The sequence below is a fragment of the Salmo salar genome, chromosome 07 (genome assembly GCF_965601325.2).
Source record: "Salmo salar chromosome 07, fSalSal1, whole genome shotgun sequence".
In the NCBI taxonomy this organism is placed as follows: domain Eukaryota; kingdom Metazoa; phylum Chordata; class Actinopteri; order Salmoniformes; family Salmonidae; genus Salmo; species Salmo salar.
In genome coordinates, this window is record NC_138297.1 from 74,410,491 (window position 1) to 74,434,139 (window position 23,649).

The 23,649-nt window shown below is 47.9% G+C and overlaps 1 protein-coding gene across 1 annotated transcript in view; it reads right to left on the reverse strand.

The window, feature by feature from the left end:
- Positions 1 to 3,651: 3,651 nt before the first annotated feature.
- The window catches only part of LOC123743826 (stimulated by retinoic acid gene 8 protein homolog), a 37,478-nt gene continuing 17,480 nt past the window's right edge, over positions 3,652 to 23,649 (reverse strand). Inside the window, exons 5-7 of the mRNA XM_082978086.1 lie at positions 22,831 to 22,892; positions 5,379 to 5,490; positions 3,652 to 4,246 (exon numbers count right to left, since the gene is read on the reverse strand). Coding sequence (XP_082834212.1) covers positions 4,166 to 4,246; positions 5,379 to 5,490; positions 22,831 to 22,892 — 255 coding nt within the window. The 3' untranslated portion in view covers positions 3,652 to 4,165. The remainder of the gene's footprint in view (positions 4,247 to 5,378; positions 5,491 to 22,830; positions 22,893 to 23,649) is intronic.

The window sequence follows — 23,649 nt, forward strand, 5'->3', positions numbered from 1 at the left end:
ATGAAGGTCTGGGAGGCAGCACACAGACAGATATATGAAGGTCTGGGAGGCAGCACACAGACAGATATATGAAGGTCTGGGAGGCAGCACACAGACAGATATATGAAGGTCTGGGAGGCAGCACACAGACAGATATATGAAGGTCTGGGAGGCAGCACACAGACAGATATATGAAGGTCTGGGAGGCAGCACACAGACAGATATATGAAGGTCTGGGAGGCAGCACACAGACAGATATATGAAGGTCTGGGAGGCAGCACACAGACAGATATATGAAGGTCTGGGAGGCAGCACACAGACAGATATATGAAGGTCTGGGAGGCAGCACACAGACAGATATATGAAGGTCTGGGAGGCAGCACACAGACAGATATATGAAGGTCTGGGAGGCAGCACACAGACAGATATATGAAGGTCTGGGAGGCAGCACACAGACAGATATATGAAGGTCTGGGAGGCAGCACACAGACAGATATATGAAGGTCTGGGAGGCAGCACACAGACAGATATATGAAGGTCTGGGAGGCAGCACACAGACAGATATATGAAGGTCTGGGAGGCAGCACACAGACAGATATATGAAGGTCTGGGAGGCAGCACACAGACAGATATATGAAGGTCTGGGAGGCAGCACACAGACAGATATATGAAGGTCTGGGAGGCAGCACACAGACAGATATATGGAGGCCTGGGAGGAAGCACACAGACAAACAAAATGGCTAAATGGAAGTTGAACTCTAGATGACTCTGCATGTTTAGACAATAATGGATACTGTCCTCACTGTTAGGATGATACTGTCCTCAGGCACTGATAGGATGATACTGTCCTCACTGTTAGGATAATACTGTCCTCACTGTTAGGATGATACTGTCCTCACTGTTAGGACGATACTGTCCTCACTGTTAGGATGATACTGTCCTCACTGTTAGGATGATACTGTCCTCACTGTTAGGATAATACTGTCCTCACTGTTAGGATGATACTGTCCTCACTGTTAGGACGATACTGTCCTCACTGTTAGGATGATACTGTCCTCACTGTTAGGATGATACTGTCCTCACTGTTAGGACGATACTGTCCTCACTGTTAGGACGATACTGTCCTCACTGTTAGGATGATACTGTCCTCACTGTTAGGATAATACTGTCCTCACTGTTAGGATGATACTGTCCTCACTGTTAGGATGATACTGTCCTCAGGAACTGTTAGAATGATACTGTCCTCACTGATAGGATGATACTGTCCTCACTGTTAGGATGATACTGTCCTCAGGAACTGTTAGAATGATACTGTCCTCACTGATAGGATGATACTGTCCTCACTGTTAGGATGAACACTGTCCTCACTGTTAGGATGATACTGTCCTCACTGTTAGGATGATACTGTCCTCACTGTTAGGATGATACTGTCCTCACTGTTAGGATGATACTGTCCTCACTGTTAGGATGATACTGTCCTCACTGTTAGGATGATACTGTCCTCACTGTTAGGATAATACTGTCCTCACTGTTAGGATGATACTGTCCTCACTGTTAGGATGATACTGTCCTCACTGTTAGGATACTGTCCTCACTGTTAGGATGATACTGTCCTCACTGTTAGGATGATACTGTCCTCACTGTTAGGATGATACTGTCCTCACTGTTAGGATGATACTGTCCTCACTGTTAGGATGATACTGTCCTCACTGTTAGGATACTGTCCTCACTGTTAGGATGATACTGTCCTCACTGTTAGGATAATACTGTCCTCACTGTTAGGATAATACTGTCCTCACTGTTAGGATGATACTGTCCTCACTGTTAGGATGATACTGTCCTCACTGTTAGGATGATACTGTCCTCACTGTTAGGATGATACTGTCCTCACTGTTAGGATGATACTGTCCTCACTGTTAGGATGATACTGTCCTCACTGTTAGGATGATACTGTCATCACTGTTAGAATGATACTGTCCTCACTGTTAGGATGATACTGTCCTCACTGTTAGGATGATACTGTCCTCGGGAACTGTTAGAATGATACTGTCCTCACTGTTAGGATGATACTGTCCTCACTGTTAGGATGATACTGTCCTCACTGTTAGGATGATACTGTCCTCACTGTTAGGATGATACTGTCCTCACTGTTAGGATGATACTGTCATCAGGCACTGATAGGACGATACTGTCCTCAGGCACTGATAGGACGATACTGTGGACTGTTTCTCACTAAGGCAGAGGGTACCAGGCTGGGGAGACATGGCCCCGCAGGCTGTGTTAGGATGGGGTTGAAGCTAGGAAATGATTGCTCATTATGCAGAAAGAGGACTGGGCTGGAGGAAGAGACACAGACAGACAGACAGACAGACAGACAGACAGACAGACAGACAGACAGACAGACAGACAGACAGACAGACAGACAGACAGACAGACAGACAGACAGACAGACAGACAGACAGACAGACAGACAGACAGACAGACAACCATGGACATCATCAGGCAGTGTGAGGTGGAGACTGGGGCTTTAGGCACAGCTGGGGACTAGTCTGCTCACTATAAGGCAGAATAGAGGGACCAAGCCTGGGGCTGGGGACAGCTGGGGACTGGTCTCACTATAAGGCAGAAGAGAGGGGACAAGCCTGGGGCTGGGGACAGCTGGGGACTAGTCTGCTCACTATAAGGCAGAAGAGAGGGGACAAGCCTGGGGCTTTAGGCACAGCTGGGGACTGGTCTCACTATAAGGCAGAAGAGAGGGGACAAGCCTGGGGCTGGGGACAGCTGGGGACTAGTCTCACTATAAGGCAGAAGAGAGGGACCAAGCCTGGGGCTGGAGATAGCTGGGGACAGGTCTCACTATAAGGCAGAAGAGAGGGGACAAGCCTGGGGCTGGGGACAGCTGGGGACTGGTCTCACTATAAGGTAGAAGAGAGGGACCAAGCCTGGGGCTGGGGACAGCTGGGGACTGGTCTCCTCACTATAAGGTAGAAGAGAGGGACCAAGCCTGGGGCTGGGGACAGCTGGGGACTGGTCTCACTATAAGGCAGAAGAGAGGGGACAAGCCTGGGGCTGGGGGCAGCTGGGGACTGGTCTCCTCACTATAAGGTAGAAGAGAGGGACCAAGCCTGGGGCTGGGGACAGCTGGGGACTGGTCTCACTATAAGGTAGAAGAGAGGGGACAAGCCTGGGGCTGGGGACAGCTGGGGACTGGTCTCCTCACTATAAGGTAGAAGAGAGGGACCAAGCCTGGGGCTGGAGACAGCCAGCCAGCCAGCCAGCCAGCCAGCCAGCCAGCCAGACAGACAGACAAACACTGCCACACGTGATCTGTATTTCTAGAATGTAACCAGTGACCGTGAAACTCAGAAGCCTGTAGACCAGCGGTTCCATAAAACTGAACGGTGGAAAAACCATTGGAACCATTTCCCTGTTTGACCGCTAGGTTTTATGGGTATTGCAGAGCGGCTCAAAAGGCCACACTACAATCCTTCAGATTCAAGTGCAGTCCTTTTCCCCACGATCGAAGGGCCACTCTGGTTGCATTTTAAGATTTTAAATCATGTTCATTTACATTTTTTAAGGTTAACCACATTACAATGATATAAAGATACAAAGGCGATATATTTAAAAAAATATATATGTTTTATTTTTTTTTACATTTTATAAATTCTTCCACGTCCCAACCACCCCCTCTCTATCACACTCTGAGGCTGAGGGTTTAATACACAGAGAAAGACTGTCTGGACAAAATGCTGATTCTGAACGGTTTAAAAAGGCTGAACAATGATACACATCAAATAGAAACTGCTGAATGATTCGCCTCATCATCACATCACATATAAAACTGAACAGGAATGTACAGAGTATAAAACATGTCTATAATAATAATAAACGGGTAGAAAAGCCCGGAACAATAATTGTATTTTTTTAAAAGCTGAACATTTATAAAACAAATCACAAATAGTGATCATTTAACAAGTAATAATAAGTAACACAATGTGTCTTTCATTTCACCAGGAACAAACACAACAAATAGGTGCTGACATGACAGGAAGTTGGGGTTTTAATCGGGGAGAACAGGCTCGTTGGTATTGGCTGGAGCTGAATCAGTGGGACGGTGTTAAATACATTGGTTTCCACGGTTTCCAGGTGTTTGATGTCATTCCGGACAGCAGCCTCCTGTGGATCACATGTCCTCACTGTCGAAGGACTCTGAACACTGGAGAAAGATCTCCTCATAGTCCCTCACAGCAGACAGACACAGGTCCTATATGGAGAGAGAAGAACCTGTTATCTGGTGGACAGACAGACAGACAGACAGACAGACAGGCAGACAGACAAACAGACAGACAGACAGGCAGGCAGACAGACAGAGACATACCTGGTTATGTCCTGGTTCATACCTGGTTATGTTCTGGTTCCTACCATACCTGGTTATGTCCTGGTTCCTACCTGGTTATGTTCTGGTTCCTACCTGGTTATGTCCTGGTTCCTACCTGGTTATGTCCTGGTTCCTACCTGGTTATGTCCTGGTTCCTACCTGGTTATGTCCTGGTTCCTACCTGGTTATGTCCTGGTTCCTACCTGGTTATGTTCTGGTTCCTACCTGGTTATGTCCTGGTTCCTACCTGGTTATGTCCTGGTTCCTACCTGGTTGTGTCCTGGTTCCTACCTGGTTATGTCCTGGTTCCTACCTGGTTATGTCCTGGTTCCTACCATACCTGGTTATGTTCTGGATCCTACCTGGTTATGTTCTGGTTCCTACCTGGTTATGTCCTGGTTCCTACCTGGTTATGTCCTGGTTCCTACCTGGTTATGTCCTGGTTCCTACCTGGTTATGTTCTGGTTCCTACCTGGTTATGTCCTGGTTCCTACCATTCCTGGTTATGTTCTGGTTCCTACCTGGTTATGTCCTGGTTTCTACCATACCTGGTTATGTCCTGGTTTCTACCATACCTGGTTATGTCCTGGTTTCTACCTGGTTATGTCCTGGTTCCTACCTGGTTATGTTCTGGTTCCTACCTGGTTATGTCCTGGTTCCTACCTGGTTATGTCCTGGTTCCTACCTGGTTATGTCCTGGTTCCTACCATACCTGGTTATGTTCTGGTTCCTACCATACCTGGTTATGTTCTGTGTCCTACCTGGTTATGTCCTGGTTCCTACCATACCTGGTTATGTCCTGGATCCTACCTGGTTATGTCCTGGTTCCTACCTGGTTATGTCCTGGTTTCTACCATACCTGGTTATGTCCTGGTTTCTACCATACCTGGTTATGTCCTGGTTCCTACCTGGTTATGTCCTGGTTCCTACCTGGTTATGTCCTGGATCCTACCTGGTTATGTCCTGGTTCCTACCTGGTTATGTTCTGGTTCCTACCTGGTTATGTCCTGGTTCCTACCTGGTTATGTCCTGGTTTCTCCACCATCTGAGTCTTGACGAAACACATGATGTCCTTATAGATCTCCCGGAGCTTCTCAAAGTCCCCACACTGAGGAGGGGCCAGGACAGGACTGGAGACACACAGAGAGAAGTGGTTGGTAATGAATCAACAGCAGGTAGCAACCATTATTCTCCTGTCACACCAGTCCTACAGTACATCAGAGGACAGAGGAGCAGGGAAAGGAGACTGAGTAGGGAAGGTGATTGTTAATAAGAGAGAGAGAGAGAGAGAATTGGGACAGTCTCAAGAACATACTCCTTGAGTCCTTTTCTCCTCGCCTCCTTCTTAAATCACATTGGATGAGAAAGCCAGGAGGTCCCTCCCCTCTGACCTTCTCCTCCAATGGGTTTCGAGAAGGAGGTGAGGAGAGAAGAAAGCCATTGAGATTCCCCCATTGTTATCCTAATGGACTATTCCTACAGTAAGGCATGACAGAGGTGTAGGACTGGAAGAACACAGAGCAGGGGGGATTATTAACCTCTCTTGGGTAGGTATTTTCACATCCGGATGAAAAACGTGCCCAAAGTAAACTGCCTGTTACTCAGGCCCAGAAGCTAAGATATGCATATAATTAGTAGATTTGGATAGAAAACACTCTAAAGTTTCTAAAACTGTTAAAATAATGTCTGTGGGAATAACAGAACAAAACAAAATTCAGCCTACTACTGTTTTCAATGGCTCTCACTTTTATTATAAGGCGAAATCCTCCCAGATTGCAGTTCCTAGGGCTTCCACTAGATGTCAACAGTCTTTAGAAAGAGTTTCAGGCTGGTTTTTGGGAAAATGAGACAGAAATTGTAGTTTATCTACGTGTCTCCCATTTTGGCTGTAGTGTTTCCAAGCACGTGGAAGAGAGAGAGCGTTCTTTGGTATTTTTCTCCGGTAAAGACAATAACGATTCTCCGTCTTAAAATTGTATTGTTTATTTACGTATTCGGGTACCAGGGGCCTGTTGCACAAAAGTAGAATTAAGACATCCGGGATAAATGACTCAGCTGAGCTCAATGAAGCCAAAACATGTGCGTCCAGGCTTAATTGGTTGCACAAAGACCAAGCCAGGATGAGCAGACACGGATTCATTAAGCCAGGTGAAACCAATCCTGGATAGGTGCGCGCTCACGGCTCACTCAAATAGACCCCGCCACAGATCACAGATTAACTGATTTACCATGGCAACTAGAGCCGCGTACTTTTCCCCGTCGGAAGCACAAATCCTCATGGAGGCATACGAGGAGGTAAAATATATAATTAAGAAGAAAGGCAACACCGCCACAGTGATAAAGCAAAGAGAAAAAGCGTGGCAAAGTATTGCAGACCGCCTGAATGCGTAAGTAGTGCACAATTACACAGTCACCGCTCCGCTGAAACATCACAATTACAATTCAAATATTTAATTCACATCTCCAAAAATGCAGTTGTACTGTAATTATGAAACGGTTAAATTTTTAATTGAAATGCACTGCAGATATGAGTGAAATTGTGTAAAGTAACTCCATCACACTGTATAAAGCTATGATAGATTTTTTGATATTTTTACTGAAAACAAGACAAAAATACCAAGTAATTTTTTGCAGTGTGACTCCATTAAATGTGTGTGTGTGTGTGTGTGTGTGTGTAGATTAAACATGAACGGGCCAAAACGGACATGGCAGCAGGTCAAAATCAAATACAAGAACATTCTGCAGAATGGTATGGTCCCTGACTAATATTTAACAAAGCACAAGCATATATTGTACCCAGAAGGTGCCTGCTCACACATTGTCTGTACTGTTTTAGCAGTGAAAAAGAATACCCACAGACAAGGCACGGGTGGTGGGTCACCAAAGGCTGACCTTACCCCAGCAGAGGACATGGCCTTGGAGCTAAATAAAGGCAGGCCCGTCTTAGAGGGGATCCCTGGGGGGAAAGAGACGAGCATAGGTTCCTCCCAAGATGCCACCCGCTTCATTCAAGGTATGTCCTTCCATCTCTACATGGGATACAACCACATTCATATTGAATCAATTTGGACTGTCTGACTTTGGTTTACCTATTGCCTTGCAGTGTCTGGCAGCACTGTGTTCCTGTTAGAGCCACCAGCACAAGCACCAGACGATGCTGATCCAGTGAGTACTCCATCAAAGGCATACTGTAGGCCTGGCATGTCTTGTCTACTAGCTTCAATATGAATCCGATTAAATGTGATAGGGTGAAGGCCCCAGTGCAGCAGCAACAGCACATGATGGAGACGATGATGAGGAGGAGACCATCTCTCTGGATTCCAGAAGGCATGAGGTATCATGTTAAGACTGTGAAAGTACTATTTACTCTACAATGGTGAGGAGTCCTCATCAAAATCAAAAAATCTAATTTCTTTTACAGGACCCAGATGCTATACAGTGGGAAAACCAGCCTGGCAACATAGTGCGTATTAATAAAAGGACACCACATCCTGCCAAATTCCAGCTGCGCTAATTGTATTGTGTTCACAGAGCTCACAAGCTATCAGAAAGTTGTATGGCAACCACCTCCGGCGCCAAATAGAACTGGCAGACATAGACATTCAGTACAAGAAGAAAAAGATGGAAAATCTTGCACTGGAGTCCGAAATAAAAAAGAGGACAATTAGGAAACTGGACCTTGAAATAAAAAAACTTGAGAGGGAGGTGAGATATGCCTTCAATGTACACTGTATGCTAACTGTAACACAAATGTATTAATCATTATTTTTCTTTCCTCCCCCAGCTCCAAGAAGATGACACAGCTCAAAATAAAAATTAGGTATATTCTCGTAAAGTCAAGTGAGCCATGACATATGAGCTCTTATTGTGAGCACACAGGACGGTGGCATCTTTCTAAGGTTTTTTTTATTTTCCCAGCAATCAGTACAACCAAGTCATCGTTATAAGGCATCGCCCTCTTTTGCCCACCCCCCCAGCACCAGGTGTGGCCACTAGCCTATATGAAGGCCCAAAATTGTGTGTTCCTTTCTGCTCTGACAATGGCATGCCCATTCGTGCGAGATGTGGTGGATGAAGAAGCACTTGTGCTGAGGAGAGCCTTCAGGCGAGAAAGGGTCTTCAGGGACCGGTTGGACCCACTGGCCTTCCCTGATGACCATCTATATGAAAGATACAGGTTTTCTGCAGATGGCATCAGGTATCTATGCAGACTACTGGGTCCCAGGATTAAGCACCGCACTGCACGGAGCCATGCACTGAGTGTGGAGCAAATGGTTTGTGTGGCCTTGCGCTTTTTTTCTAGTGGAGCCTTCCTGTACTCAGTGGGGGATGCAGAACAGCTGAACAAGGCCACAATTTGCCACACAATAAGGAGTGTGTGTCTGGCTATCAAAGCATTAGCAGATGTCTTCATCTCCTTCCCTGGCCACAGAAGACTCTGTGACATCAAAGAGGAGTTCTATAGGATTGCAGGTAAGAGGATCTACAAATTACAGGACAACTGTTAACACATAGTAGGATACTCATTACTTTGTGTGACAGGTTTCCCCAATGTCATTGGTGCAGTGGACTGCACACACATAAGGATAAAAGCCCCCTCAGGTGCCCATGAGGCCGGTTTTGTGAATAGGAAATCCTTTCACAGCATTAATGTTCAGGTGAACATAACTTTTTGATATTGTCCATTGACGAACACTCTGCATTGCCAGTGATGTGCATTGATTGGTGTAATATTCCTCATCTTATGATTTCAGATGGTCTGCAATGCTGACTGTGTGATCAGCAATGTTGTGGCAAAATGGCCTGGCTCAGTCCATGACTCCAGAATCTTTCGGGCCTCTGAAATCTATCAGTGCCTATCACAAGGTAAGCCACACAACCCCTATTTATAACCATCATGGCTGTGTCAAGAATATCACTGTGTTTATGAGGTAGTAATGATGAGATTTTGTGTTGACAGGTGAATTCTCTGGTGTGCTGCTGGGAGACAGGGGGTATGGCTGCCAGCCTTTTCTCCTGACACCTTTCACAGACCCCCAGGAAGCACAGCAGGCCTACAACCATGCCCATGCCAGGACCAGGGCCAGAGTTGAAATGACCTTTGGCCTCCTGAAGGCACGCTTTCACTGCCTTCACAAATTAAGGGTCAGCCCTGTTAGGGCATGTGATATTACTGTGGCTTGTGCTGTCCTCCACAATGTGGCCTGCCTGAGGAAGGAGAGGGCCCCCAGAGTGCCACCAGCCATGGACTGGGACAATCCGGCAATCTTCCCTGATGACGACAGTGGTCGGCTGCTGAGGGACCAATATGTGTTGAATTATTTTAGTTAGTATGTGTGCTTTCAATTTTGGTTAAATATGTCCTGCGGTGGCAGAGGAATTGGGTTTTTTTTGGGTTCGTTTTTTTACGAATTTGGCCTCATGATGTTTGTGCGGTATACTGTGTGTAATACAAGGCTGCAGGGAGGCTACTGCATCCATTCATTTGTCTGTTCAGTTGATGTGTATGGATTTGTCCTGCATTTATTTTAGTGTGCAGACATGCAGGGTGTGTTATATACAGACCTTTGAATGTGTATGTATCATTTTGTATAATATGCTTGGATTCTGTGCTTTCCATCTTGTAGTCACTGTGACTTCAGTTTCGAAAGGAGCTGATGGTTTACCTGCTTTGTTTTGTCCTTATTCAATAAAGGAACATAATGTTACACATTGTGTTTTTATATTCATATGGAATGTGTATTTGTTTATATGACAGAGTACTAGGGCCACACTGAAGAAAAAGGATAAAGTCATAAATTTATGAGGCTGGTTCTTTCTGCAGAAAAGCTACATATTGTTTTTACAGTTTTGATACTTATGACAATGTGATACTTAATATTCTGGCACATCAGCATGTCTTTGTTTATGAAACCATACTGAAGTACAATTTCACGAAATGCCCCACATCTGTCATTTTAACAACTGTCCTCCTTTAAAACAACCGGTTACAATATTATTACTTGTGTTTTTTTCCCCTCTGTGGCCCTAATATTCTATCATTTTATATATAGCCTTATAGTCTATGGGAAACTGTAAATTATCTAATGATAGCAACATAATCTAAAAATTATTTTTTATCCAAAATCATTGAAATTAATGATCACAAACGTTTAAATAATGACAGTGGGTCTAGTTATGTGATAACAATGTATAGTGAGCAGTGAAATAACTATTGGTTTCCATTTGTGGTGACTGCTGACTGACATTAGGGATGAGATTAAATAGATCCTGGAATTTAGCCTGGTCTGGAGCAGGCTAGCTCCACAGAATAAATCTCCATGGTAATTTATACCATAACATATCCTCCTGCCCCCTATCCATCTTTAGTGCAACCGGATTACGGATCAATTGAGCCAGGATCACCAAGATATCCTGGCTTAATCCCTTATCCTAGTTTTGTGCAACAGGCCCCTGAGGTTTGATTCTAAACGTTGTTTGGCTTGTTTGGAAAAGTTTATTAGTAACGTTTGGGATTCATTTTGTATGCATTTTGATGGAGGGAAACTGGGTGGATTATTTTGAGTTTTTATGGATATAAAGAAGGACATTATCGAACAAAAAATACCATTTGTGATGTATCTGGGACCTTTTGGAGTGCCAACAGAAGAAGATCATCAAAGGTAAGGCATTTATTATGTCGCTATTTCTGACTTTCGTGACGCACTCACTATTGAGTGGAAACAGATCACATGTTTTTCCCCTGTTCCTCCTGTTCCTGCCCCTGTTCCTCCTGTTCCTGCCCCTGTTCCTCCTGTTCCTGCCCCTGTTCCTGCCCCTGTTCCTCCTGTTCCTGCCCCTGTTCCTCCTGTTCCTCCTGTTCCTGCCCCTGTTCCTGCCCCTGTTCCTCCTGTTCCTCCTGTTCCTGCCCCTGTTCCTGCCCCTGTTCCTCCTGTTCCTGCCCCTGTTCCTCCTATTCCTCCTGTTCCTGCCCCTGTTCCTCCTGTTCCTGCCCCTGTTCCTCCTGTTCCTCCTGTTCCTGCCCCTGTTCCTGCCCCTGTTCCTCCTGTTCCTCCTGTTCCTGCCCCTGTTCCTGCCCCTGTTCCTCCTGTTCCTGCCCCTGTTCCTCCTGTTCCTGCCCCTGTTCCTGCCCCTGTTCCTCCTGTTCCTGCCCCTGTTCCTCCTATTCCTCCTGTTCCTGCCCCTGTTCCTCCTGTTCCTCCTGTTCCTGCCCCTGTTCCTCCTGTTCCTCCTGTTCCTGCCCCTGTTCCTCCTGTTCCTGCTGTTCCTCCTGTTCCTGCTGTTCCTCCTGTTCCTGCCCCTGTTCCTGCTGTTCCTCCTGTTCCTGCCCCTGTTCCTGCTGTTCCTCCTGTTCCTGCCCCTGTTCCTGCTGTTCCTCCTGTTCCTGCCCCTGTTCCTCCTGTTCCTGCCCCTGTTCCTCCTGTTCCTGCCCCTGTTCCTGCTGTTCCTCCTGTTCCTGCCCCTGTTCCTGCTGTTCCTCCTGTTCCTGCCCCTGTTCCTGCTGTTCCTCCTGTTCCTGCCCCTGTTCCTGCTGTTCCTCCTGTTCCTGCTGTTCCTCCTGTTCCTGCTGTTCCTCCTGTTCCTGCTGTTCCTCCTGTTCCTGCCCCTGTTCCTGCTGTTCCTCCTGTTCCTGCCCCTGTTCCTGCTGTTCCTCCTGTTCCTGCCCCTGTTCCTGCTGTTCCTCCTGTTCCTGCCCCTGTTCCTGCTGTTCCTCCTGTTCCTGCTGTTCCTCCTGTTCCTGCCCCTGTTCCTGCTGTTCCTCCTGTTCCTGCCCCTGTTCCTGCTGTTCCTCCTGTTCCTGCCCCTGTTCCTGCTGTTCCTCCTGTTCCTGCCCCTGTTCCTGCTGTTCCTCCTGTTCCTGCCCCTGTTCCTGCTGTTCCTCCTGTTCCTGCCCCTGTTCCTGCTGTTCCTCCTGTTCCTGCTGTTCCTCCTGTTCCTGCCCCTGTTCCTGCTGTTCCTCCTGTTCCTGCCCCTGTTCCTGCTGTTCCTCCTGTTCCTGCCCCTGTTCCTGCTGTTCCTCCTGTTCCTGCCCCTGTTCCTGCTGTTCCTCCTGTTCCTGCCCCTGTTCCTGCTGTTCCTCCTGTTCCTGCCCCTGTTCCTGCTGTTCCTCCTGTTCCTGCTGTTCCTCCTGTTCCTGCCCCTGTTCCTGCTGTTCCTCCTGTTCCTGCCCCTGTTCCTGCTGTTCCTCCTGTTCCTGCCCCTGTTCCTGCTGTTCCTCCTGTTCCTGCCCCTGTTCCTGCTGTTCCTCCTGTTCCTGCCCCTGTTCCTGCTGTTCCTCCTGTTCCTGCCCCTGTTCCTGCTGTTCCTCCTGTTCCTGCCCCTGTTCCTGCTGTTCCTCCTGTTCCTGCCCCTGTTCCTGCTGTTCCTCCTGTTCCTGTCCCTGTTCCTCCTGTTCCTGCCCCTGTTCCTCCTGTTCCTGCCCCTGTTCCTGCCCCTGTTCCTGCCCCTGTTCCTCCTGTTCCTGCCCCTGTTCCTCCTGTTCCTGCCCCTGTTCCTCCTGTTCCTGCCCCTGTTCCTGCCCCTGTTCCTCCTGTTCCTGCCCCTGGAGGTTCTTACCAGGGACTAGATGAGGGAGGAAGGATGGAGAGGGAGGGAGGGAGGAAGGAAGGATGGAGAGAGAGAGAGGGAGGGAGGAGGGAGGGAGGGAGGGAGGATGGAGAGAGAGGGAGGGAGGGAGGATGGAGAGGGAGGGAGGGAGGGAAGGAAGGAAAGGAGGAGGGAGGGAGGGAATAGGTTCTCACCAGGTACTAGATCAGGGAGGGAGGGAGGGAGGGGATAGCTTCTTCCTGCCAGTATTAACATTAGGGAAGATGGAGGCAGAGGGACTTCATGTGAACCTCGTTCCCTGCCATTACATCGGTGTGTGTGTGTGTGTGTGTGTGTGTGTGTGTGTGTGTGTGTGTGTGTGTGTGTGTGTGTGTGTGTGTGTGTGTGTGTGTGTGTGTGTTATCCAGGGCACGTCAGGGTCCAGTCCTTAGTTGAGGGAGACCTAATTAAAAGTGAATTCTTAATGAGCGCTGCTCCAAAGCCACCACCTTTACCCTCTCTCTCTCTCTCTCTTCCCCACCCTCCCTCTCTCTTCTCTACCCTCTCCTCTCCCCCTCTCTCCCTCTCTCCCCCTCTCTCTCTCTCTCTCTCTCTTCTCTACCCTCTCTCTCTCCTCTATCCTCTACCCTCTCTCTCTCTCTCTCTCTCTCCCCCTCTCTCCTCTACCCTGTCTCTCTCTCTCTCTTCTCCCCCTCTCTCCTCTACCCTCTCTCTCTTCTCCCCCTCTCTCCTCTATCCTGTCTCTCTCTCTCCTCCCCCTCTCTCCTCTACCCTCTCTCTCTTCTCTCCCTCTCTCCTCTACCCTGTCTCTCTCTTCTCCCCCTCTCTCCTCTACCCTCTCTCTCTTCTCCCCCTCTCTCCTCTACCCTCTCTCTCTCTTCTCCCCCTCTCTCCTCTACCCTCTCTCTCTCTCTCTTCTCCCCCTCTCTCCTCTATCCTGTCTCTCTCTCTCTCTCTCTCTTCTCCCCCTCTCTCCTCTATCCTGTCTCTCTCTCTCTCTCTCTCTCTCCTCCCCCTCTCTCCTTTATCCTGTCTCTCTCTCTCTCCTCTACCTTCTACCCTCTCTCTCTCTCTCTCTCTCTCTCCTCCTCTACCTTCTACCCTCTCTCTCTCTCTCTCTCTCTCTCTCCTCTATCCTGTCTCTCTCTCTCCAGGACCAAGTACAAACCCTCCAACCCAAACAGGTCTGTGGTGTTGATGGTATACTAAACACAATGATAAAATATACAGACCATAAATTAAAATAATATTTACTGTGGAATCTGTGTCAACAGCCTTCTCTGATAAATCCTCTGCAGTATCATCAACATCAGACTCCAACATTTCCTCAGTGGAAAACAGACAGACCATGTATCCCTGCACAGCCTTATTGACAAACAGACGAAACAAAAACAAAGTCTTCCCATGTTTTGTTTTTTGTCTCCTGACCCCTCCTGTCTCAGCCTCCAGTATTTATGCTGCAGTAGTTTATGTGTCGGGGGGGCTAGGGTCAGTCTGTTACATCTGGAGTATTTCTCTTGTCTTATCCGGTGTCCTGTGTGAATTTAAATATGCTCTCTCTCTTCCTCTCTTTCTGTCTTTCTCTCGGAGGACCTGAGCCCTAGGACCATGCCTCAGGACTACCTGGTATGATGACTCCTTGCTGTCCCCAGTCCACCTGGCCGTGCTGCTGCTCCAGTTTCAACTGTTCTGCCTGCGGCTATGGAACCCTGACCTGTTCACCGGACGTGCTTGTTGCACCCTCGACAACTACTATGATTATTATTATTTGACCATGCTGGTCATTTATGAACATTTTAACATTTTAACATCTTGACCATGTTCTGTTATAATATCCACCCGGCACAGCCAGAAGAGGACTGGCCACCCCTCATAGCCTGGTTCCTCTCTAGGTTTCTTCCTAGGTTTTGGCCTTTCTAGGGAGTTTTTCCTAGGGAGTTTTTCCTAGCCACCGTGCTTCTTTCACATGCATTGCTTGCTATTTGGGGGTTTTAGGCTGGGTTTCTGTACAGCACTTTGAGATATCAGCTGATGTACGAAGGGCTATATAAATACATTTGATTTGATTTGTTGATTTAAAAAATAAAATAAAGCTTTTGATTCAATTTGGCAAAAGGGTCTGCTATACAAATGGATGAAAAACGTTGTTTGTGTACATGGATTTTATAATATTGTATGTTTATCTCCCAAACACCAAGTGAGCAGTTAAAATGAACAATATAAACAAAGATTTCTTCCCATAGGGCCGTGGGGCGAGACAGGGATGCAGCTTGAGCCCCACCCTCTTTAACATATATATCAATGAATTGCCGAGGGCACTAGAACAGTCTGCAGCACCCGGCCCTCACCCTACTAGAATCTGAAGTCAAATGTCTACTGTTTGCTGATGATCTGGTGCTTCTGTCCCCAACCAAGGAGGTCCTACAGCAGCACCTAGATCTGACAGACCAGGGCCCTGACAGACCTGGGCCCTGACAGACCTGGGCCCTGACAGACCTGGGCCCTGACAGACCTGGGCCCTGACAGACCTGGGCCCTGACAGACCAGGGCCCTGACAGACCTGGGCCCTGACAGACCTGGGCCCTGACAGTAAATCTCACTAAGACAAAAATAACAGTGTTCCAAAAAAGGTCCAGTTGCCAGGACCACAAATACAAATTCCATGTAGACACAGTTTCCCAAAAGTACACAGAAAAACCGATACATACCTCAGCCTAAACATCAGCACGACAGATAACTTCCACAAAGCTGTGAACCATCTGAGAGACAAGGCAAGAAGGGGCCAGTCCTACTGCTATACTGCTACTCAGCCCAGACTCCCAGTCCTACTGTTACTCAGCCCAGACTCCCAGTCCTACTGCTACTCAGCCCAGACTCCCAGTCCTACTGCTACTCAGCCCAGACTCCCAGTCCTACTGTTACTCAGCCCAGACTCCCAGTCCTACTGCTATACTGCTACTCAGCCCAGACTCCCAGTCCTACTGTTACTCAGCCCAGGCTCCCAGTCCTACTGCTATACTGCTACTCAGCCCAGACTCCCAGTCCTACTGCTATACTGCTACTCAGCCCAGACTCCCAGTCCTACTGTTACTCAGCCCAGACTCCCAGTCCTACTGCTATACTGCTACTCAGCCCAGACTCCCAGTCCTACTGTTACTCAGCCCAGACTCCCAGTCCTACTGCTATACTGCTACTCAGCCCAGACTCCCAGTCCTACTGTTACTCAGCCCAGACTCCCAGTCCTACTGCTATACTGTTACTCAGCCCAGACTCCCAGTCCTACTGCTACTCAGCCCAGACTCCCAGTCCTACTGCTACTCAGCCCAGACTCCCAGTCCTACTGCTACTCAGCCCAGACTCCCAGTCCTACTGCTACTCAGCCCAGACTCCCAGTCCTACTGCTCCTCAGCCCAGACTCCCAGTCCTACTGCAATACTGCTACTCAGCCCAGACTCCCAGTCCTACTGCTATACTGTTACTCAGCCCAGACTCCCAGTCCTACTGTTACTCAGCCCAGACTCCCAGTTCTACTGTTACTCAGCCCAGACTCCCAGTCCTACTGCTATACTGCTACTCAGCCCAGACTCCCAGTCCTACTGTTACTCAGCCCAGACTCCCAGTCCTACTGCTACTCAGCCCAGGCTCCCAGTCCTACTGCTATACTGCTACTCAGCCCAGACTCCCAGTCCTACTGCTACTCAGCCCAGACTCCCAGTCCTACTGCTATACTGCTACTCAGCCCAGACTCCCAGTCCTACTGTTACTCAGCCCAGACTCCCAGTCCTACTGCTATACTGCTACTCAGCCCAGACTCCCAGTCCTACTGCTACTCAGCCCAGACTCCCAGTCCTACGGCTATACTGCTACTCAGCCCAGACTCCCAGTCCTACTGCTACTCAGCCAGACTCCCAGTCCTACTGCTACTCAGCCCAGACTCCCAGTCCTACTGCTACTCAGCCCAGACTCCCAGTCCTACTGCTATACTGTTACTCAGCCCAGACTCCCAGTCCTACTGTTACTCAGCCCAGACTCCCAGTCCTACTGTTACTCAGCCCAGACTCCCAGTCCTACTGCTATACTGCTACTCAGCCCAGACTCCCAGTCCTACTGCTACTCAGCCCAGGCTCCCAGTCCTACTGCTATACTGCTACTCAGCCCAGACTCCCAGTCCTACTGCTACTCAGCCCAGACTCCCAGTCCTACTGCTATACTGCTACTCAGCCCAGACTCCCAGTCCTACTGCTACTCAGCCCAGACTCCCAGTCCTACTGCTACTCAGCCCAGACTCCCAGTCCTACTGCTATACTGCTACTCAGCCCAGACTCCCAGTCCTACTGCTACTCAGCCCAGACTCCCAGTCCTACTGCTACCTCAGTCCCAGGACTCCCAGTCCTACTGCTCCTCAGCCCAGACTCCCAGTCCTACTGTTACTCAGCCCAGACTCCCAGTCCTACTGCTCCTCAGCCCAGACTCCCAGTCCTACTGCTATACTGTTACTCAGCCCAGACTCCCAGTCCTACTGCTACTCAGCCCAGACTCCCAGTCCTACTGCTCCTCAGCCCAGACTCCCAGTCCTACTGCTCCTCAGCCCAGACTCCCAGTCCTACTGCTCCTCAGCCCAGACTCCCAGTCCTACTGCTCCTCAGCCCAGACTCCCAGTCCTACTGCTCCTCAGCCCAGACTCCCAGTCCTACTGCTCCTCAGCCCAGACTCCCAGTCCTACTGCTGCAGTCTGTGCATGCTTGTCTCTCTCTACCAGGTTCCCAGTCCTGCTGTGGAAGCCTGGGCTGAGTAGCTGTATAGCTATGGTTCTCTCTCTCTCTCTCTCTCTCTCTCTCTCTACCAGACTCCTGGGCTGAGTAGCTGTATAGCTATGGTTGTCTCTCTCTCTGTCTACCAGGTTTTCACTCTGAATAAAGTCTAATTACAGTGACTCATTAGGGCGTTAATATACACTTGTCAGTTGTCACCGATGGCAGAATATTCTGTCTGTATGGGACCTACTTTACTGAATGTTTAATACTGGCCCAATGACTCATTTGGTGTTGTTGAATACATTATAGATTGGTAACGTCGCTGCCATACTGGAATAGATAGCAGGACAGTGCCCAAGGCTGGTTGGCAGGATTATGTGAATGTGACTTCATGAATATGTTCAACTAATGTATGTGTATGTGTTTTCTGGTGTTGAGGAGTCGGAGGCCTGTATCGAATCTCCCATTCCTCTCAAAACATTTTGAAAAATATATTGCTCAGTAACTCACTGCCTTCCTTAAGACAAACAATGTACACGAAACGTTTCAGTCTGGTTTTAGACCCCACCATAGCACTGAGACTGCACTTGTGAAGGTGGTAAATGACCTTTTTAATGGCGTCAGACCGAGGCTCTGCATCTGTCCTCGTGCTCCTAGATCTTAGTGCCGCTTTTGATACCGTCGATCACCACATTCTTTTGGAGAGATTGGAAACCCAAATTGGTCTACAGGGACAAGTTCTGGCCTGGTTTAGATCTTATATGCCGGAAAGATATCAGTTTGTCTCTGTAGATGGTTTGTCCTCTGACAAAATCAAGGTTCCGTTATAGGATCACTACTGTTTTCACTATATACACTCAGCAAAAAAAAGAAAACGTCCTCTCACTGTCAACTGCGTTTATTTTCTGCAAACTTAACATGTGTAAATATTTCTATGAACATAACAAGATTCAACAACTGAGACATAAACTGAACAAAGTTCCACAGACATGTGACTAACAGAAATGGAATAATGTGTCCCTGAACAAAGGGGGGGGGTCTAAATCAAAAGTAACAGTCAGTATCCGGTGTGGCCACCAGCTGCATTAAGTACTGCAGTGCATCTCCTCCTCATGGACTGCACCAGATTTGCCAGTTCTTGCTGTGAGATGTTACCCCACTCTTCCACCAAGGCGCCTGCAAGTTCCAAGACATTTCTGGGGGGAATGGCCATAGTCCTCACCCTCCGATCCAACAGGTCCCAGACCTGCTCAATGGGATTGAGATCCGGGCTCTTCGCTGGCCATGGCAGAACACTGACATTCCTGTCTTGTAGGAAATCACGCACAGAACGAGCAGTATGGCTGGAGGCATTGTCACGCTGGAGGGTCATGTCAGGATGAGCCTGCAGGATGGGTACCACATGAGGGAGGAGGATGTCTTCCCTGTAACGCACAGCGTTGAGATTGCCTGCAATGACAACAAGCTCAGTCCGATGATGCTGTGGTACACCGCCCCAGACCATGACGGACCCTCCACCTCCAAATCGATCCCGCTCCAGAGTACAGGCCTCGGTGTAACGCTCATTCCTTCAACGATAAACGCGAATCCGACCATCACCCCTGGTGAGACAAAACCGTGACTCGTCAGTGAAGAGCACTTTTTGCCAGTCCTGTCTGGTCCAGTGACAGTGGGTTTGTGCCCATAGGCGACGTTGTTGCCGGTGATGTCTGGTGAGGACCTGCCTTACAACAGGCCTACAAGCCCTCAGTCCATCCTCTCTTAGCCTATTGCGGACAGTCTGAGCATTGATGGAGGGATTGTGCGTTCCTGGTGTAACTCGGGCAGTTGTTGTTGCCATCCTGTACCTGTCCCGCAGGTGTGATGTTCGGATGTACCGATCCTGTGCAGGTGTTGTTACACGAGGTCTGCCACTGCGAGGACGATCAGCTGTCCATCCTGTCTCCCTGTTGCACTGTCCTAGGCACCTCACAGTACGGACATTGCAATTTATTGCCCTGGCCACATCTGCAGTCCTCATGCTTCCTTGCAGCATGCCTAAGGCACGTTCACGCAGATGAGCAGGGACCCTGGGCATCTTTCTTTTGGTGTTTTTCAGAGTCAGTAGAAAGGCCTCTTTAGTGTCCTAAGTTTTCATAACTGTGACCTTAATTGCCTACCGTCTGTAAGCTGTTAGTGTCTTAACGACCGATCCACAGGTGCATGTTCATTAATTCTTTACGGTTCATTGAACAAGCATGGGAAACGGTGTTTAAACCCTTTACAATGAAGATCTGTGAAGTTATTTGGATTTTTACAAATTATCTTTGAAAGACAGGGTCCTGAAAAGGGGGCGTTTCTTTTTTTGCTGAGTTAATAAATTACAGAGATTATTATTTACTATATATATATATATATATATATATATATATATATATATATATATATATATATATATATATTCATTTTACCTCTTGGGGATGTCATTCGGAAACATAATCTTAACTTCCACTGCTATGCGGACGACACACAGCTGTACATTTCCATGAAACATGGTGAAGCCCCAAAATTGCCCTCGCTAGAAGCCTGTGTTTCAGACATAAGGAAGTGGATGGCGGCAAACGTTCTACTTTTAAACTCGGACAAAACACAGATGCTAGTTCTAGGTCCCAAGAAACAGAGAGATCTTCTGTTGAATCTGACAATGAATCTGGTGTAACGCCCTGACCATAGAGAGGGGTTTTTTGTTTTTTATTTTGGTTAGGCCAGGGTGTTACATTGGGTGGGCGTTCTATGTTCATTTTTCTATGTTTTTGTAGTTCTTTGTTTTGGGCCGTGTGTGTGGCTCCCAATCAGGCACAGCTGTAGTTCGTTGTTGCTGATTGGGAGTCACACATAAAGGAGCCTGTTTTTCCTTTGGGTTTTGTGGGGGATTGTTTCTGTTAGAGTGTTTCCTAACAGGACTGTTTTTCCTTTGGGTTTTGTGGGTAATTGTCTCTGTTCAGAGTGTTTCCTAACAGGACTGTTTTTCCTTTGGGTTTTGTGGGGGTTGAGTGTTTCCTAACAGGACTGTTTTTCCTTTGGGTTTTGTGGGATTGTCTCTGTTTAGAGTGTTTCCTAACAGGACTGTTTTTCCTTTGGGTTTTGTGGGTAATTGTCTCTGTTAGAGTGTTTCCTAACAGGACTGTTTTGCCGGGTTTTGTTCATTTTTGTAGTGTTCTCTTTGTTCTAATTAAATTTCAAGATGAACACTAACTCCGCTGCACCTTGGTCTACTCTCTTTTCCGACAGCCGTTACATCTGGATGGTTGTACAGTCGTCTCAAAAAAAAAAAAACTGTGAAGGACCTCGGCGTTACTCTGGACCCTGATCTCTCTTTTGAAGAACATATCAAGACTGTTTCAAGGACAGCTTTTTTCCATCTACGTAACATTGCAAAAATCAGAAACTTTCTGTCCAAAAATGATATAGAAAAATTAATCCATGCTTTTGTCACTTCTAGATTACATTACTGCAATGCTCTACTTTCCGGCTACCCGGATAAAGCACTAAATAAACTTCAGTTAGTGCTAAATACGGCTGCTAGAATCTTGACTAGAACCAAAAAATTTGATCATATTACTCCAGTGCTAGCCTCCCTACACTGGCTTCCTGTTAAGGCAAGGGCTGATTTCAAGGTTTTACTGCTAACCTACAATTCATTACATGGGCTTGCTCCTACCTATCTCTCCGATTTGGTCCTGCCGTACATACCTACACGTACGCTACGGTCACAAGACGCAGGCCTCCTAATTGTCCCTAGAATTTCTAAGCAAACAGCTGGAGGCAGGGCTTTCTCCTATAGAGCTCCATTTTTATGGAATGGTCTGCCTACCCATGTGAGAGATGCAGACTCAGTCTCAACCTTTAAGTCTTTATTGAAGACTTATCTCTTCAGTAGGTCCTATGATTAAGTATAGTCTGGCCCAGGAGTGTGAAGGTGAACGGAAAGGCCTGGAGCAACGAACCGCCCTTGCTGTCTCTGCCTTGCCGGTTCCCCTCTCTCCACTGGGATTCTCTGCCTCTAACCCTTTTACAGGGGCTGAGTCACTGGCTTACTGGTGTTCTTCCATGCCGTCCATGGGAGGGGTGCGTCACTTGAGTGGGTTGAGTCACTGACGTGGTCTTCCTGTCTGGGTTGGCGCCCCCCCTTGGGTTGTGCCGTGGGGGACATCTTCGTGGGCTATACTCGGCCTTGTCTCAGGATGGTAAGTTGGTGGTTGAAGATATCCCTCTAGTGGTGTGGGGGCTGTGCTTTGGCAAAGTGGGTGGGGTTATATCCTGCCTGTTTGGCCCTGTCCGGGGGTATCATCGGATGGGGCCACAGTGTCTCCTGACCCCTCCTGTCTCAGCCTCCAGTATTTATGCTGCAGTAGTTTATGTGTCGGGGGGCTAGGGTCAGTCTGTTATATCTGGAGTATTTCTCCTGTCTTATCCGGTGTTCTGTGTGAATTTAAGTGTGCTCTCTCTTTCTCTAATTCTCCCTCTGTCCTGCTTCCTCCCCTCCCAGAGGACCTGAGCCCTGGGGCCCTGGACCATGCCTCAGGACTACCTGGTCTGACGACTTCTTACTGTCCCAGCACCAGTTTCGACTGTTCTGCCTGCGGCTATGGAACCCTGACCTGTTTCACTGGACGTGCTACATTGTCCCAGATCTGCTGTTTTCAACTCTCTCTCTCTCTCACCTGCTGTCTTTAACTCTGAATGCTCGCCTATAAAAAGGTGCTGACCTGTTACACCCTTTACAACCACTATGATTATTATTATTTGACCATGCTGGTCATTTATGAACATTTGAACATCTTGGCCATGTTCTGTTATAATCTCCACCCTGCACAGCCAGAAGAGGACTGGCCACCCCTCATAGCCTGGTTCCTCTCTAGGTTTCTTCCTAGGTTTTTGGCCTTTCTAGGGGAGTTTTTCCTAGCCACCGTGCTTCTACACCTGCATTGCTTGCTGTTTGGGGGGTTTTAGGCTGGGGGTTTCTGTACAGCACTTTGTGACATCAGCTGATGTAAGGAAGGTCTTTATAAATAAATTTGATTGATATTTGATGAGACTGAAGGACACCATTCTAGGTGATTACAGGTGACATCTTACTGTATTGAAAGCTGTGTAATTACATCAGTGTAATGTAATATGTGAATCTACCTGTCGTCTGAAGTGGAGTCCATCTCTTTCTTCACCACATCATAGGCATCCTGAAGCAGGTCCTGACAACAAACAAACAAACAAACAAACAAACAACATTCTGGAACGGTTGTAACAACACGGCTGAAACAAGATGACTGTCTGTCTACCATCCATCACTATGGGGTCACTGTTCCCATTTCTCCAGTGGTATGACTGTCTACCATCCATCACTATGGGGTCACTGTTCCCATTTCTCCAGTGGTATGACTGTCTACCATCCATCACTATGGGGTCACTGTTCCCATTTCTCCAGTGGTATGACTGTCTACCATCCATCACTATGGGGTCACTGTTCCCATTTCTCCAGTGGTATGACTGTCTACCATCCATCACTATGGGGTCACTGTTCCCATTTCTCCAGTGGTATGACTGTCTACCATCCATCACTATGGGGTCACTGTTCCCATTTCTCCAGTGGTATGACTGTCTGTCTACCATCCATCACTATGGGGTCACTGTTCCCATTTCTCCAGTGGTATGACTGTCTACCATCCATCACTATGGGGTCACTGTTCCCATTTCTCCAGTGGTATGACTGTCTACCATCCATCACTATGGGGTCACTGTTCCCATTTCTCCAGTGGTATGACTGTCTACCATCCATCACTATGGGGTCACTGTTCCCATTTCTCCAGTGGTATGACTGTCTACCATCCATCACTATGGGGTCACTGTTCCCATTTCTCCAGTGGTATGACTGTCTACCATCCATCACTATGGGGTCACTGTTCCCATTTCTCCAGTGGTATGACTGTCTACCATCCATCACTATGGGGT